At 35.2% G+C, this 16,837-nt stretch overlaps 1 protein-coding gene across 1 annotated transcript in view; it reads left to right on the forward strand.

Annotated features, from left to right (window-relative positions):
- Positions 1-16,837, forward strand: part of LOC127878872 (atrial natriuretic peptide receptor 1-like) — a 49,789-nt gene that overhangs the window by 23,076 nt on the left and 9,876 nt on the right. The window contains exons 14-19 of the mRNA XM_052425399.1: positions 1,823-1,900; positions 3,891-3,995; positions 11,460-11,531; positions 12,185-12,338; positions 13,039-13,089; positions 13,726-13,900. Coding sequence (XP_052281359.1) covers positions 1,823-1,900; positions 3,891-3,995; positions 11,460-11,531; positions 12,185-12,338; positions 13,039-13,089; positions 13,726-13,900 — 635 coding nt within the window. The remainder of the gene's footprint in view (positions 1-1,822; positions 1,901-3,890; positions 3,996-11,459; positions 11,532-12,184; positions 12,339-13,038; positions 13,090-13,725; positions 13,901-16,837) is intronic.

Consider the following 16,837-nt stretch of genomic DNA (forward strand, 5'->3'; position numbering starts at 1 on the left):
TAAAGAGGTAAATTTTGTTTCCGTTCTTTGTTTTTGTTTCTATTAATAGACAAGGGACACAATTGTAACAAAACCAGATTTTCAATTGGAAAAACAAGGCTGATAAAGAGAAACAATTCGAAATGTACATTGATACCCCCCTTGTGTAAGTTTCAACCTATTTATACTCGTGGCGACCTTGATTTCAATTTGAAAAAAAGTGTGACAAAGGGAGACCAACTCAAAATGTGCATCGTTACTGATTGTTCAACGTTATCCCCTTGTTAAAATCAATATATTTTTAGTCGTGGCGACCTTGACCTTGGAGTAATTGACGTAATTCTTTCGCGCGACACACCGTCAACTGATGGTGAACAAATGTGCCAAATGATTTTAAAATCTCACAATAAATGACATAGTTATGGCACGGACAAGCCTATTTATGGCCATTTTTTACCTTTGAACTCAAAGTGTGCCCTTGACCTTGGAGATATGGCCCGGACAAGCTTGCTCCGCCCGCCAGCCAGCCCGCTCGCCAGCCCGCCCGCCGCCGACATTCGCCTATCTAATGACCAGTTTTTTTCCTTCGGAAAACCTGGTTAAACATCGGAATATGATATAATATGCGTTGATTTCAATTTTTCGTTGTGTCGAATGCAAAACGAAAAACATAAACAGGCTATATTCACGGACCTTGTTAAGCACTAATTTTTCATTTTCATTAGTGACCCACCATTTTTTTTTATTATGTTCCATACCAACATACATTGTAAATATTTTCTATGTGAACATATTTTAATTTTCAACTGTCATTTTTGCAAATTTATTTTTAAAAAGACTTTTGACTAGAGATTGTAATTGTTCTGGATTTCCGAGGAATTATGACATTACTTGTTCGTTCATATGTTCTTTTTTTCCTTTTCTTATACCCTATAAACTATCTTATTTGCATATATTATGCATTTATCTATCAATGCATACTATAAAAATGTTGTTTGTTCTATATTTAGAAGGATGAGAGTGAAACTTGTAAATACATGGTTCAGATAAAAATGGCAAAAATGGCGGGTTTACAACATAAATTTTCAATAAATAAGATATTTTGTACGGTGAATTGCATTTTTTTTGTATATCAATGCAGAAAACAATAAAACTAAGAAATATGCGAAGAAAAAAAGAGACAATCAAATTGTCCTATTAGAGTGCTAATACGTTAATTCATACCATTTACTTTTTATGAAATTTCGATGGCTTTCAACACTTTTACCTTGGGTAATTTATAAATAGCGTATTACCCAATTATACAAAACGTTAAAATATGTCAGAACTTTTATCATATTTGTGACTAACCTGCATCTTGTATTTAGGGCTTTATTGGTTTTAGTTTGTCTTGCGTGGTCGTGGTTTGTCTTGTCGTATCATGTGACCATGCCAAACGAAGCAATTATTTATCGACTTTGTTTTCAAATTTCAAATATATCTTCAAAGAATAACGGTGGTCTTTAGATGAAAATGAATTGTCGCCGTAAATGGAAAATGGTTTACCCTTTTATTTTTTTATATATAAATATATTTTGTCATTATGCAGGATGGAAAGATCATGTATATTTAAATAAGGAATATCGTTATTGCAATCAATTTTATTCTAATGGCACGATAAAAGCATAAATAAACTTTGCAACAAAGGCAAATTGGTCATTTTATTGTGACGGTATGGCATTTAAGCAGAAATAATTACGCATCGCATTTAAGCGATAGTATTTGAATATTACAATTTTCTATATTCTGTTAATGTCTCTATTTTATCATTATAAAAAATTGACACATATGAATGGATTTGCAGGGAACAATTGTGCATGTCAGAAAGCTGGAGGTGAAGACAGCTCCAATAGACCGAGCACTGTTACTAGAGATCAAACAGGTAAGCTCATATCTATTGCATAACGGCTTTAATTCAATAGATGGGAAAGTTGTCGCGAGTCAGGTAGTTTTGGTTACGTGATAATTGGATTTTTAAAAGCACCGCGCACGTACAATACACTCTGTAAGTTCGGTTTAAGTAAGAGAACTAATAGCAAAAATATTTGTATCGGCCAACTATCGGAACAATATACATGTAGATATGCATATTCGAAATATGGTTTGCAGGCTTGCAACTCGGCGCGATTTTGGCCCGACAATGACACCGGTAAACTGCCGTGGTTCCAATGCTTTAATGCCGAGATTCAAAAAGCTCTGCACCTAATGGCCGATAAATATGTATAGAAAAACGATGTCATCCCAACATCTATCACAATCATAGAACTATTTCTCAGGGTAATATGCTATCATTCGTTGATTAAATGCCTAGAAATCGTTGACACAATGCATTTACAAATTAAATGGTTTTGTTGCTTTCTTGAATCTGTCTTTTCTTATAAACATAATACATTTAGATTACAAGAAAATACATATATAATATATATATATATATATATATATATATATATATATATATATATATATATATATATATATATATATATATATATATATATAGACATATACAGGCACGCTGTTCTAGATAAAATGATTAACATTTCATAGATTATCAATTGAATTACAATATCTAGTACTAAGAACATTCAGAATAAATGAATGATTCATGAGCGGTTCGTTTGTCCGAATGCGTAAAAGTTCTTTTTAAAAGATTGTGGTATTTTAGCAACATTTGATCGTCAATCTCTCGCGTTATTTCATAGTGTCTGAAAGGGTATATCACTACGGAAAAATGCAATATCATCGGCAAACATTGACATAAAATAGATATCCTATCAAGATCATTAGAACATAGGTTTGTGGATCTCAAATGTACAACAATATCATTAAACAAAAGAGGTGACCACGGCCCACCTTGCTGGACCCCAAATGATACATCAACACATTATGAGTATGACATTTAACTTTAATACTTTATACAATATTTCACATTTGCACATATGAATTTGAGCGCAATAAGTATTTTACAGCTGATACCCGAGTTCACAAGTTTAATCAATTGGGCATCATGAATGACAGTATCAAATGCTTTTCCACAGTATACAAAGGCACAAAATAGTTTTAAATTATTCACGTAAACCGTCTGAATTATACTATCTAGAATAAATATACAGTGAGACGTACTACGATTGTTTCGTTAACCAAATTGGCATTCATTAAAATAGATTCATTCTCGCACAAATTATTAAGATGGTTGCGCAGCGTTAAAGAAAATATTCTAGCCAGAATATTAACATGAGTTATCCCTCTATAATTTGCCGGTTTAGTTGTATCACCCTTTTTAAACAATGGGACAATTGGGCATTCAGTCAATAACTCAGAATATACGCTTCCATCAAATAAATAATTGAATATTTTAACTTGATATGGGGCGATACAGTCTTTACAATTAATACAAAAACCAGCAACGCTGCGTCAAAATCAGCGCCTTTATTTCGGGACATCGAAGATACCATCTTTATAATTTCATCGGTCGTAATTGGATCATCGAGGGAATCAATATTCATGCCGTCAGCTGAATCTTAATAATTGAAATTTCTAAAACAATTTTCCTTTGGCGTTGCAAACATTTGTTTAAAGTGATTAACACATTCTTTTACATTTACATTGGTTTGATTTTTCCAGCCGCTTTGAATTTCTTAAGTAGTCTGTAGTTCCAAAGTTTCGAGAAACTGATTTACTGATATGTTTAAGACGACGTTGCTCTAATTGTGATTACATTTATTTTTTGTCTTACTAACACATTATGACCTCCTAGTTTCTATTTTTTTTAAAGATAATGGATTTTTAATAAAATACATTTAGAGAAAGCATTACCGGTATATATTCCACTTCCACATTTTTATGAACGCATTTACTGGCTTTTCTGTCAGATGCGTGAGATCACCTGTCCAAATCTGACTAATTTCTTCGGGCTCTGTCCAGAAACAGGCAAGATGTGTGTGCTGACCGAGCACTGCGCCAGGGGAAACCTTCAGGTATACACAGATCAAAATTCACGAATACAAAACGTTAGCGTCGGATCGGCAAAAACGGAACACTAACTACGTTTTGTTCCATTTGTAATTTTACACACTTCGATTACTTAATCATGGACTTGATCTCAAGTATAAATAGCAACAATGATAGAAACAATCATTATTGCTGTTTCACAAGTACTTAAGTTGTATTAATTAGTTAAGCGCTTCTATATTTTGAGAAATAAGTCGAAATTGTATCAGTAGTTCTACCAAATCCCGGAACATCTTCTTCAATACGAAAACATTTTCCCTCATGCTTGCACGCATATGTCTTAGTGTTGAAACACTTTGTTGCACTGTACATGGGTGACAACAAAGTATATGAGTGAAATACAACATATATATTAATTTATTATTTCCAAAATAAATGTCACAGATAACGGAGGCAAACTTTAAAATATTCATTTATTCTGAACCGAAACATGTCAAAGCCCATTCAAACGCCAAGCACAAAACGTTCTTGATGTGTTCGAACGGCTTTAGTAATGTTATTTTACTGCATAAACTCATAACGTTAGACGCTGTATTGGCATGGATTTACAACATCTCCGCCATTTTGTTCAGGGACTAGTTGCAAAAAAAATTATTACATGGACGAATAAGAATTCGTTTAAAGACATAAATTAATTGATAATATTAGCAATCGTCGGACTATTACCACATATGATTTAATTGTAAACTGTATATTTAGATCTATTGATATTCAATGCATGGATAATGCTGGAAGTTGAACACCTTAAAACATATACAGACCCATTAGCATTTATATTTGACCTCGATCACAAACAAACTCATGGTACTCTATGAATTGTATTTAACAGTCTGCTGTTGTCACATGTGCAACAGCGAATTAAAATCCAACATATACTTAAACGGTTTCAAACAATGTTAAGACAACCGCTGAAAATTTCCTATCGTTGCATCGCAATTAAAATCTTACTGCAGTTCATTTCAAAGCACCTGATTCCAGTACAAAAACATATAGAAATATATTTTATTGAATCTATATCGATTAACCTTACACGCAATTTATGGATCAACGTTGATGCTTTTAATTATAATTATGGTCTAGAAGAAATGCATATATTAAATTATGGTTTACGATTTAATCTGCCATTCAATAAAGAGTTAAAGGGCAAGAGCATTGTTGACGAATTATTTGAAACTCGGATACTAGGTCGACACAGCTACATAATCAGTTTTGTAATAAGGAACGCGATAAGAAAAGGTTAATTTACAATCTTTTTAGCTCATCTTTTTTTTTGAAACAAAAATCAGGAGCTATTGTCATCACCTTGGCGTCTGCGTCGGCGTCGGCGTCTGGTTTAGTTTTGTGTTTAGGTCAACTTATCTCATATACTCGTATTAAGAAAAAAACACAATTGACACGATCATTCACTCCTAACTTGTGCCTTAATAGTAAGCTACCATCTTTCGCCACACACTTAGTGCACATGTATTCTTTCAGCTTGCGGAAATCGTGCACATTGTACAAACACAGACTATCCCGTTAACACGCCTCAGTAGCAAATAAATCACGCTTTGTAAAAAGCTTGTCATTTTTCGGTTTGCCCAAGTACTAAACCCATGTTGCGTAGATCCTTGTACTATTATGTTACTACGCGATCATTCAATATAAGATCCACTTTCTGTAGCATTATACAACCCAAAATATAAATTTATCAAATGAGGTTTTAACATCTCTTTATAACATCAACATGACCAAATATTTTGTTTACTTTTGTTATTCTTCTCTTCTCATTATTCCTTTTTCCTTCTTTCACTTCTTGCGGGCCGGGCGCACGATAGCTTTTTTTACTCATCCAATTATTTCTTGCACTCAGCATTACATGATGTACACTGACATAGGAGTGTCCAGCAAGAGGATAGGTTTGTTCCACTCACGTACTATGAAAAGTAAAGGGCTTCAACAAATGAATATGTTCGAGTTAGTTTGCTGGCTGGCAATCCTTCTTCTTAGAGGAGGCGATGTCCATCCAAATCCTGGACCCGACAGCTCCCTTGATATGTCATCCTCTTCTTCGGGTACATCTTTCTCATCTTCAATAAATGATGCATTTGCCCATAATCTAAAAATTTTCATTACAACGCACAGAGCTTCCTCGCCAAGAAAGATATTATGAATGCCGATCTCAACAATTTTGATATTATAGTGTTTACTGAAACTTGGCGCAGCTCAACAATTTGACACTAACGACCTACTTTTCCCTTCTTATCATAAGCTGTTCAGACGGCATAGAAGAAACGTTCCCCATGGAGGTATTCTAGTATACGTAAAATCCGATCTCTTTGTCATTGAGCGACCTGACCTACAAAATGATGATCTAGAATGTCTATGGGTCGAACTACGTATAAAGGGAAAGCGTCTTTTATCTGGCTCTTTCTACAGACCACCAAACTCTTCTTATCTACTAGAATGCATAAACGATTCGATCTAACTAGCCGTTGACACCGGTATTGAGAACATTGTTATCACAGGTGATTTTAATCTTGACATGAATAAACCATAGTGCAGGATCAAAATGGACTCCCTTCTTTTACAGAATAATCTCTTACAGATTATTAAAGAACCTACTCATTTTACTGAAACCTCGAATTCCATTCTTGACCTTTTTATCGTAACATGTTCCTTAAAAGTGCTAAAAAGCGGCGTTGGAGAACCCTTTCTTAACCAGCAACTTCGATTTCATTGCCCAGTCTACTGCGTCATAAACTTCAATAGAATAGCTGGATCTAATTTTAAACGTAAAATATGGCGATATAAAGATGGGGACTACACTAATCTAAGACAACTTGTGCAGAATTTCGATTGGAACAGTTGTTGTGATAATAATATTGACATATATACTTCAAATTTCACACGTCAACTTATCAGTCTCTGCGAAGCTACAATCCCGAACAAAATAGTTACAATAAGAACAGCCGATCCCCCATGGCTACATACTAATATTCGTAAGGAAATCCGACGCCGTAAACGAGCATACAAAAAAGCCAAGGCTACCAATTTAGACCGACACTGGCACATCTTTCGCCAACAACGTAATATTGTTAATAATCTTGTCAGATCAGCGAAAAAAGTGCACTTTGAAAATCTCGCTAAACTTATACGTGAAAATCAACACTCATCATCCGACTTCTGGAAAATAATTTAAAAAAATCACAAATAAAAACAACACACAAAACGAGTTGCCTCCCTTAATTCATAATGGTATCATATATGAGTCACCCCTTGATAAAGCAAATATTCTTAATTCATTCTTCCAATCTCAATCTACTTTAACTACACCAAGTACGCATATGCACAACCTACATTCCCAAGAGCCAGATTGCCCCGTCTTTGAAGATCCCAATATTTCCCGTCAAAATGTCTCGGATTCCATTAAAGTTATAAAAACGGGAAAGGCATCAGGTCCAGACCAAATAAATAGTCAAGTTCTAAAGCAAATTGCATCTGAGCTTTCAGGTCCACTACAAAATATTTTCATTTTTTGTATAAGTAATGGTAGGGTCCCACGGAGCTGGAAAGAAGCAATTGTTTGTGCACTTCACAAAAAGTCTGATCTTCAGATGTTGAAAATTACAGACCGATCTCCCTTTTAAGTGTTTTGAGTAAATGTCTCGAGAGAATTCTCCACAAACATATTTTTTATCATTTAAGGACTATTGAATTTATAACCCCATCTCAATCAGGATTCATTCCAAAAAATTCCACTGTCAACCAATTAGTCTCTGTGTATCACTCCTTTTGTAAAGCCCTTGACGAAGGTAAAGAGGTTCGAGCCGTTTTTTGCGACATGTCTAAGGCCTTCGGCAGAGTATGGCATGAAGGACTTATCCACAAGCTCCGACTTAGTGGTATCTCGGGCAATCTTCTATCTTGGTTAAAAGACTACCTACATGAGAGGACCCAGTGTGTTGTAATCTCTGGCTGCCAATCTGACCCATTATCCATAAACGCTGGTGTCCCTCAAGGGTCTATATTAGGGCCCCTTCTCTTTCTCATTTATATAAATGACATTGTACGAGATATACACTGTCAAATTCGACTATTTGCAGACGACACCACGCTATATATCATCGTCGTCAACCCTGTTGATGCGGCTAATCATCTTAACACTGATCTTGCAAAAATTCATTCCTGGGCTGAAAAGTGGTTGGTAACCTTCAATCCATCCAAAACCGAATCTTTAGTTATATCTAGAAAAATCAACCGCCCGATCCATCCCCCTCTCTTTTTCAACGACTGCCAAATCACTGATGTTTCGTCTCACAAGCATCTAGGCTTAACTTTTTCTGATACATGTTCCTGGCATGACCATATTGAATCAGTCAAGAAGAAAGCATGGCAAAGACTCAATGTAATGCGAACGTTCAAGTTTACGCTCGATAAAAAGTCCCTTCTATCGATTTACACAACATTTATTAGACCAATTCTTGAATACGCTGACATAGTCTGGGATAACATTAATACACAAGATGAAATAGAACTTGAGAAGGTTCAACAGGAAGCTGCAAGGATAATCAGAGGGGGAACACGTTTGGCATCCTTGCAAAACCTATACAATGAAACTGCTCTCGAACCATTAAAAAATAGGAGAACAAAACATAAACTTACCCAATTCTATAAAATGTATAATTCACTAGCACCCCCATACGTGTGCACACTTATCCCCTCTAGCGTGGGAGAAAGATCTGCTTATCTACTTCGTAACTCTAACAACATTCGCAGTATCCAATGCAAATCACAACTTTTTACACGATCTTTCCTACCATCAACTATAAACTTATGGAACAATTTACCGGAATCGGTGAGAACGGCTCCTTCTCTCTCTGCTTTCAAAGCAAATCTTAGCAAAAATAAGAAAATAATTCCCCAGCATTTCTACGATGGGGAGCGGACATCTAATATTCTACATGCGCGTTTACGAATGCATTGTAGCAGTTTAAATGAACATTTGTACTCAAAAAACATTGTACAAAGTCCATAATGTCAATGCGGTGCGATTGAAGACACATATCACTTTTTCTTCAATTGTCCCATTTATACAGAAAAAAGAGTTATCTTTTTTAACAATCTGTCTAGATTCTTACCCATAACTTTGCAACTTCTTCTTTTTGGTGTTAAAGACGGCTCATATGAAGTAAATTCATTAATATCCAAACATGTTCAGTCTTTCATCCGAGATAGCCATAGATTCTAACTCATTTCTATCTCAGGAACAAACCATATTCTGCTAACGATGCCCCGTTCCCGCAACTGCTTCCTTTATTACCGCAACTTCTCTTATTCTGAAACTTTACTCTTCCACTGCTATCCCTTTCCTTCTCCACTTATCAGCTCTTTTGCTATCTACATTACTCTGTTATACTTTTTGTATTATAAGATATATTATTTTTACATTTCTAACCAGTATGCAATTATCTATCACTGTAATATATTGTTCGCTATTTTGACATTTCTTTAAATAGTTGTTATACGTTTGGTTGTTTACACCATTACTTCAGCGCTTCTAACTGACAGAAGAGAGACATAGTATAAGCCTCGAGCTTCCTTCTCAATTCTGTCCAATTGTATTTTACAGCCTTTATGTAAAGCAATACTGCAATTCTACCTGCCAGCATATTGCTCAAATATAATATGTATGTTTGTATTGTATTGCTTATATGTACTTTCAATGAACTAAATAAATAGTGTTTAAACCAACTTATCTCATAAAGTATCAAAGTTATTGCATTCAAACTTGGTTCACTTACTTCCTATCATGAGGGGACTGGGCAGGGAAAGTAAGTTAACTCCCGCTGGCATTTTGACAGAATTATGTGCCCTTTTTATACTTAGAAAATTGAAAATTTGGTTAAGTTTTGTGTTTAGGTCCACTTTATTCCTAAAATATCAAAGCTATTGCTTTCATACTTGCAACACTTACTAACTATCATAAGGGGACCGTGCAGGCAAAGTTATGTAACTCTTACTGGTATTTTTACAGACGAATGGCCCCTTTATACTTAAAATATGAAAATTTGGTTAATTTGTGTGTTTATGTCCACTTTATTCCTAAAGTATCAAAGCTATTGCTTTCATACTTGCAGCACTTACTAACTATCTGCAGGCAAAGTTATGTAACTCTGAATGGCATTTTGTCAGAATTATGGCCCCTTTATACTAAGAAATTTGAAAATTTGGTTAAGTTTTGTTTTTTTGTCCACTTTAATCCTAAAGTATCATAGCTATTGCTTTCAGACTTGGAACATTCGCTAATTATCATAAGGTCACTGACTGAAGAGGACAAGTTGCATAACTCTGGTTGGCATTTTGACGAAATTATGGCCCTTTTTGACTTAGTAACTTTGAAAATTTGGTTTAATTTTGTGTTTACATCCACTTTACTTCTGAATTATCAATGCTATTGCTTTCAAACTTCAAATACTTTCATAATATCATGAGGGTACTGTACCTGGTAAGTTGAATTTGACCTTGACCTTTGAATGACCTTGACTCTCAAGGTCAGATTATTAAATTTGGCTAAAATTGCCATAGCTTCTTTATTTATGATTGATTTGATTGATACTTTGACAAAACAAAACTTACCTGACATATCACAACCTGACATACCACAATAGACTCCACCCAAACCATCCCCACGCCCCACCACAAAATCTCCCCCCCCCCCCCCTCAAAAAAAAAAATAAATAATTTATTTATCTTTATTTCTGAAAGATCATCTTATAAATGACCACACCCTCACACTATTCCCCCCTCTCACCTCCGACCCCCCCCCCCACCGATCGCCCCCCCCCCCCCTTAAAAATTTTTTTTTTTTTTTTAAAATAATTTATTTTCATTATTTTATTTTTGAAAGACCGTCCAACCATCCCACCCAAGAATCCCCCCCTCCGAAAAAAAATATATTTGTTTGTGCAGTTTTTTTATTATTTTTTGAAGATAATGTAATAAATGACCAAACCCCCACACTATAACCCCTCTCTACCCCCACCTCTGCCTCCTTTTTGATTGAAGTATTGAGATAGGTCCCTTCACCTTTAAAAAGAAAAATAGATGAGCGGTCTGCACCCGCTAGGCGGTGCTCTTGTTTTCTTCCGCATTGGGATGAATTTCCGAAATAGGTAAATCGATTCTTATTATGACGTGTATTATGAATCTACCGCTGTAACGTCTGCAAGAAAACAAACTTTTTAAGAACTTCCTTTAAATTTAATAATTACAACTTTTTGTCTGTAATATTTTGGATATATCAGTGCTCGCTGGACACATACCGTTTGGGTTATTTCTTCGCATTTCCGTCACAGTATGATCTATATATTCTGTTTCAATAATTTAATTCAAAACATAAACTTAAGAACTATATAATGTTATAAATAATACTAAGGGATTTCCTCCAGGATATTCTTCAAAATGATGCCATGAAGTTGGACTGGGACTTCAAACTGTCGCTGATTCAGGATATCGTGGAGGTAGTTCGAGATGATATATGGTACTCGCACAGCGGTCTTACTTACCACACAATGAGTTCAAGAGCACTTCTAGTAAAAGTGAAACTTATCAGAATTCACTGGTCTTGTTACAATGTATGTAACAACACAGAAAATAATATCAGATGTCTTTGAATATTTGCTATCAAATTTAAGATACCAGTTAGTTGTATACAGCAAAACATGAATGTCTAATCGATAACCTATCTTCAGGTCATGGTAACAACGACACTTTTTTAATTATAATATCATAATATATTTCGCTGAATATAACCTATGTGGTATTATAGGGGTAAACATTAATGATCATTCCATTAAGCTAGCAACATGAGCGTCAGTGTCAATGTTGTATGTTTAAGGTATGACTTATCTCCACGCTATATAGGTACATGAGCTATGTATATGGTAAGTTTATATTCATAGGGTATGACATAACTCAACGCTAGGTACATGCTCTTTTTGAGTGAAAATTGAGTATTCAATGGGTATAGCAATACTGATAATTACAATACGCTTGGTATATGAGTTATGTAATTTTTAATGGTGCATCTATAGGGTATGACGTACATCAACAAGAGGTACATGCGCTATGTCAGCGTCAAAAGTGGATGTAAATGTCAATATTTTATGTTTAGGGTATGACGTACCTGCACGCTAGCAGTATTGGTGTCCATGGTCAGTTGACCGACTCGCGGTGTTTGATAGATGGACGCTTCGTGCTCAAGATTACCGGCTTTGGGCTCAATTGCTTGAATGAAGCTGAAATAAGGAATAAGCGACTTGAACGTGGTGAGGGAATTTTTTTGTCAACGTATGCGGCAGATAATAAGTGGTATTATAAGTACTAGTAGCAGTAGCAGTAGAAAGTAGCAGTAAAAGTAGTGGTAGTAGTTGTAGTAGTAGTAGTAGTAGTAGTAGTTAGTAGTAGTAGTAGTAGTAGTATAGTAGTAGTAGTAGTAGTAGTAGTAGTAGTAGTAGTCGTAGTAGTAGTAGTAGTAGTAGTAGTAGTAGTAGTAGTAGTAGTAGTAGTAGTAGTAGTAGTCGTAGTAGTAGTAGTAGTAGTAGTAGTAGTAGTAGTAGTAGTAGTAGTAGTAGTAGTAGTAGTAGTAGTAGTAGTAGTAGTAGTAGTAGTAGTAGTAGTAGTAGTAGTAGTAGAGTAGTAGTAGTAGTACGTAGTAGTAGTAGTAGTAGTAGTCGTAGTGTGATAGTAGTAGTAGTTAGAAGGAGGGTAGTTAGTAGTAGTTAGGAAGTAGTAGTAGTAGTAGTAGTAGTAGTAGTAGTAGTAGTAGTAGTCCCGTAGTAGTATTAGTAGTAGTAGTAGTAGTAGTAAGCCGTCATACAGCTGCCAGATACGTGAAAACTTGTGGAAAACTTGCTTACTCAGGCCTTATTGAGATATTACATATACGGTTCAATGGTGGTAATCGTCTTACATATGACGCACGCCAACACTCATTCAACTGTAATTAGTTTCTTTGCTCCACGCTAGACATGCTGTCATTTGACCTGCTATGGATGGCGCCCGGAAGCATCTCCGCCTGTAACCCAGGGCCGAGCCGTCAGCGCTCACAGGCGGGGAGCCGTGTACAGTTTCGCCGTCATTCTGTAAGAGATGTGCACGCGAGCCGAGCCATTCACCGAGGAATCTTGGTACAATATCAATTAGCGGTACGTGCGAGTTCAACCCTATGGCTAAAATCTCGTATTTAAACTGTCAGCTGCGTTAATACAGTTTTCATAAGTAGGCGAAGACTGTGCAATTTCCTAACCCCGCAAAGACTGTTCAATTTTCATGTCTTTGCCGCGAAGGTGCATTGTTTAATTTTAATGTGGCAATAATGCAATGTCTATCAGCCAGTCGTGAATAAGCCATCCTACTAACACCGCAGCGACTATACAATGTTCGAAACATCGTCGCGACATTGCAACTCAAGACCGGCGCAAAATTGCAACGATCATAACTGCGCCGCGAATGTACAATCGTTCTTACTCCGCCGCGACCCAACAACGACAAGTTGTTCGCCGCGAATATACAATGTTCATACCTCTGCCGCGACGATGCAAGGTTCAGCCTTGAAAGTTAAACGTTCATAACTCTACAGTTACTATATAATGTACATAACCCCAACACGAAAATGCCCTACTCATAAACTCCGCCCTGTGTTTTCATTCACAGACACCCTGGATAAGATTAAGAATTGCGGCATCAAGCCTTGCCGGCCGATATTGAACGAGCACGAGCATATACCGGAAGTAGTGAAACTCGCTAAGCAGTGTTGGGAGGAACTCCCGTCGGACAGACCAACGTATCAGAATGTGAGGAAAATTCTGAAGAACATTAGAATGACGAGGTACGCGGCGATGTTAATACATATTCACATACTTAATAATTGTAAGATCAGCCCATATCTACTTAGCTTTATCTTTCCACGTTAGTCATTTTCTTTATGTAACTTTGTTTGAAAACTCATTCATTGCTGTTCTATTTCTGGAAAACAAGTTATTTATTTTTAGATTTAATAGCGCTTCCAGAATACACAACCATAATAACTCTCGCGCTATAATTATGATACTTGAAACATATTTTATTTTCAAAGGCATGACATTTATACAAATTTATACATTTGGTCCATACATACATTGGAAAAAGGGTTAGACCTAAAGTTCTACAACATTATCGGGGGTTTATCTTGGGTAAGTTTAAACTTATTATTATTGTAAGAGGCGAATCAATTAAATTATGTAATTTACGCCGGGCACATTAGAGAACGGAAAACGGAATAAATAAAATGATTTCATTCGGGATATGTTGATTCAAGTTTATATTATTAAAATGATAAAACTACTACTTCTACTGCTACTGCTACTACTACTTCTATTGCAACTGCTGCTGCTACTGCTGCTGCTGCTGCAACTAATAATACTACTACTTCTAATAATAATAATAATATTGATACTACTACTACTACTACTACTACTAATTATACGTATAGTAATAATGATGATGATGATGATGATTATAATAATAATAATAATAAATAAAAAAAATAAAAATAAAAATAAAAATAATAATAATAATAATAATAATAATAATAATAATAATAATAATGTAAATAATAGTTTTAATTATAAAATAATGAAAGTTATAAGTTATGTCAAGCATAAGATTATTGTTACTAAGTTATAATTCGGTGTGTCGTATTTATTTATATATCGTTGAACTTCGTAAACAATGAATGTCTTGTTTTCATTATTTCATGAGGTCTTACCATAAAAAAACATTTCACAATAAAAGGGGATGAAATGATCGTAGCACAGTAAAAAGAGCTTTTCGATGCAAACGCTAAGTAGGACAACGAAAAAAAGTAATACTCAACATGTTCAAACTCATGTATGCATGTAAGTAAGTTAGTACTTGCTTAATGATTATTAAAAAGGTCTAAAGTTTCAGTTGCTGCAAGTTTTTCTTAAACAGGCATGTAAAATAATGAGTTTCTATCTACGGTATAAACGTACTAAGGGTTTACCGGCGCATACATTAAATAATTATTTCAGTGAAGATTTATATTTTGAAATGGTGTCAATGTTTCTTATATCGATGTGTAAGGAATTCCATAGATTAATAGCAGATGGTACACACGAGCGTGAATAAAAAAAAATCTTATTGATAAAATAATACAGACTTTTCTATGATTTCGAGATGACTGTTTATGAACTTTTTGTGAAAGAAGGTCAGTAAGGTAATTTGGACATTGGTCGTTATGCATATTATATATGTTAATTTCTTTGAGATAACGTCTTCGTTTGTCAAGACTTGGCCATTAAACTTAATAATAAAGATTTATAATCGGGACGGGTCTAGTTAGGCTTCATTTTGGATTTTCTCTAATAATTAATTGTCGTACAAAGAACAACCATCCCGTACAATGCGTATTCTAATAATGATCGCATGTGTGTGAAGTATATTTGATTGAGGCATTTTAGAGTTTGTTCTTAACTTTACGCATAACTCGGAGGGTTTTCGACGCGGATGACAAAATATTATTTGCGTTTGTTCCATTTCCAATCGCTGCTTTAAGTAAGGCGAAGATGTTTGTGATTATCAACAAAAGTTACGGGTAACTTACTAAACATTTTTTGAGGAAAGGAAATATTATTTTGTGTTGTTAATTCAATTGCTTCAGTTTTCTGGGGATTAAAATTGACAAGCCATCGCTGGGCCCACATGTTACTCAGGCAGATGCCATGTTTCAAAATACCCTCGAGATTAACTGATTTAGATGTAGTACATGATAAAGAAGTTTCGTCAGCAAACATACGTGTTCTACTTTCAACAACTTCATTAACAGAAAATCAAGAAAAACAACAGTCCTTATATTGAGCCCTGAGCGACAAAGCTATTTACTTCTAATAACTGAGACTTTGCTGAACCGACGAATACTTTTTGGGTACAGAAGGACAAGTAACTTACAATCAATTGTAGTATATTTCCACTTACGCCATTAAGTTTTAGTTTTAATACAAGACCTTGATGCCAAACTCGGTCATGTACTTCACGTTCCATTAGTTTCCCTAAACAGCTTCAAATAGAAGTTTGGTGATAGTTTGGAGGTATGTTTGGGTCACTCTTTTTAGCTCATCTATTTTTTTAGAAAAAAATGAGCTATTGTCATCACCTTGGCGTCGGTGTCGGCGTCTGCGTCTGCGTCGGCGCCCGGTTATGTTTTGCGTTTAGGTCCACTTTTCTCATAAAGTATCAATGCTTTTGCATTCAAACTTGGTACACTTACTTCCTATCATGAGGGGACTGGGCAGGCAAAGTAAGATAACTCTGGCGTGCATTTTGACAGAATTATGCGCCCTTTTTAAACTTAGAAAATTGAAAATTTTGGTTATGTTTTGTGTTAAGGTCCATTTTATTCCTTAAGTATCAAAGCTATTCTTTCATACTTGCAACACTTACTAACTATCATAAGGGGACTGTGCAGGCAATGTTAAGTAACTCTGACTGGCATTTTGACAGAATTATGTGCCCTTTTTATACTTAGAAAATTGAAAATTTGGTTTAGTTTTGCGATAAGGTCCACTTTATTCCTAAAGTATCAAAGCTATTGCTTTCATACTTGCAACACTTACTATCATAAGGGGACTGTGCAGGCAAAGTTATGTAACTCTGACTGGCATTTTGACGAAATTATAGGCCCTTAGAAAATTGAAAATTTTGTTTAGTTTTGTGTTTTGGTACACTTTACCCCTAAAGCATCATTCGAACACTCGCAAACTATCAT

This window comes from Dreissena polymorpha, chromosome 4 (genome assembly GCF_020536995.1).
Source record: "Dreissena polymorpha isolate Duluth1 chromosome 4, UMN_Dpol_1.0, whole genome shotgun sequence".
NCBI classification, from domain to species: Eukaryota; Metazoa; Mollusca; class Bivalvia; order Myida; family Dreissenidae; genus Dreissena; species Dreissena polymorpha.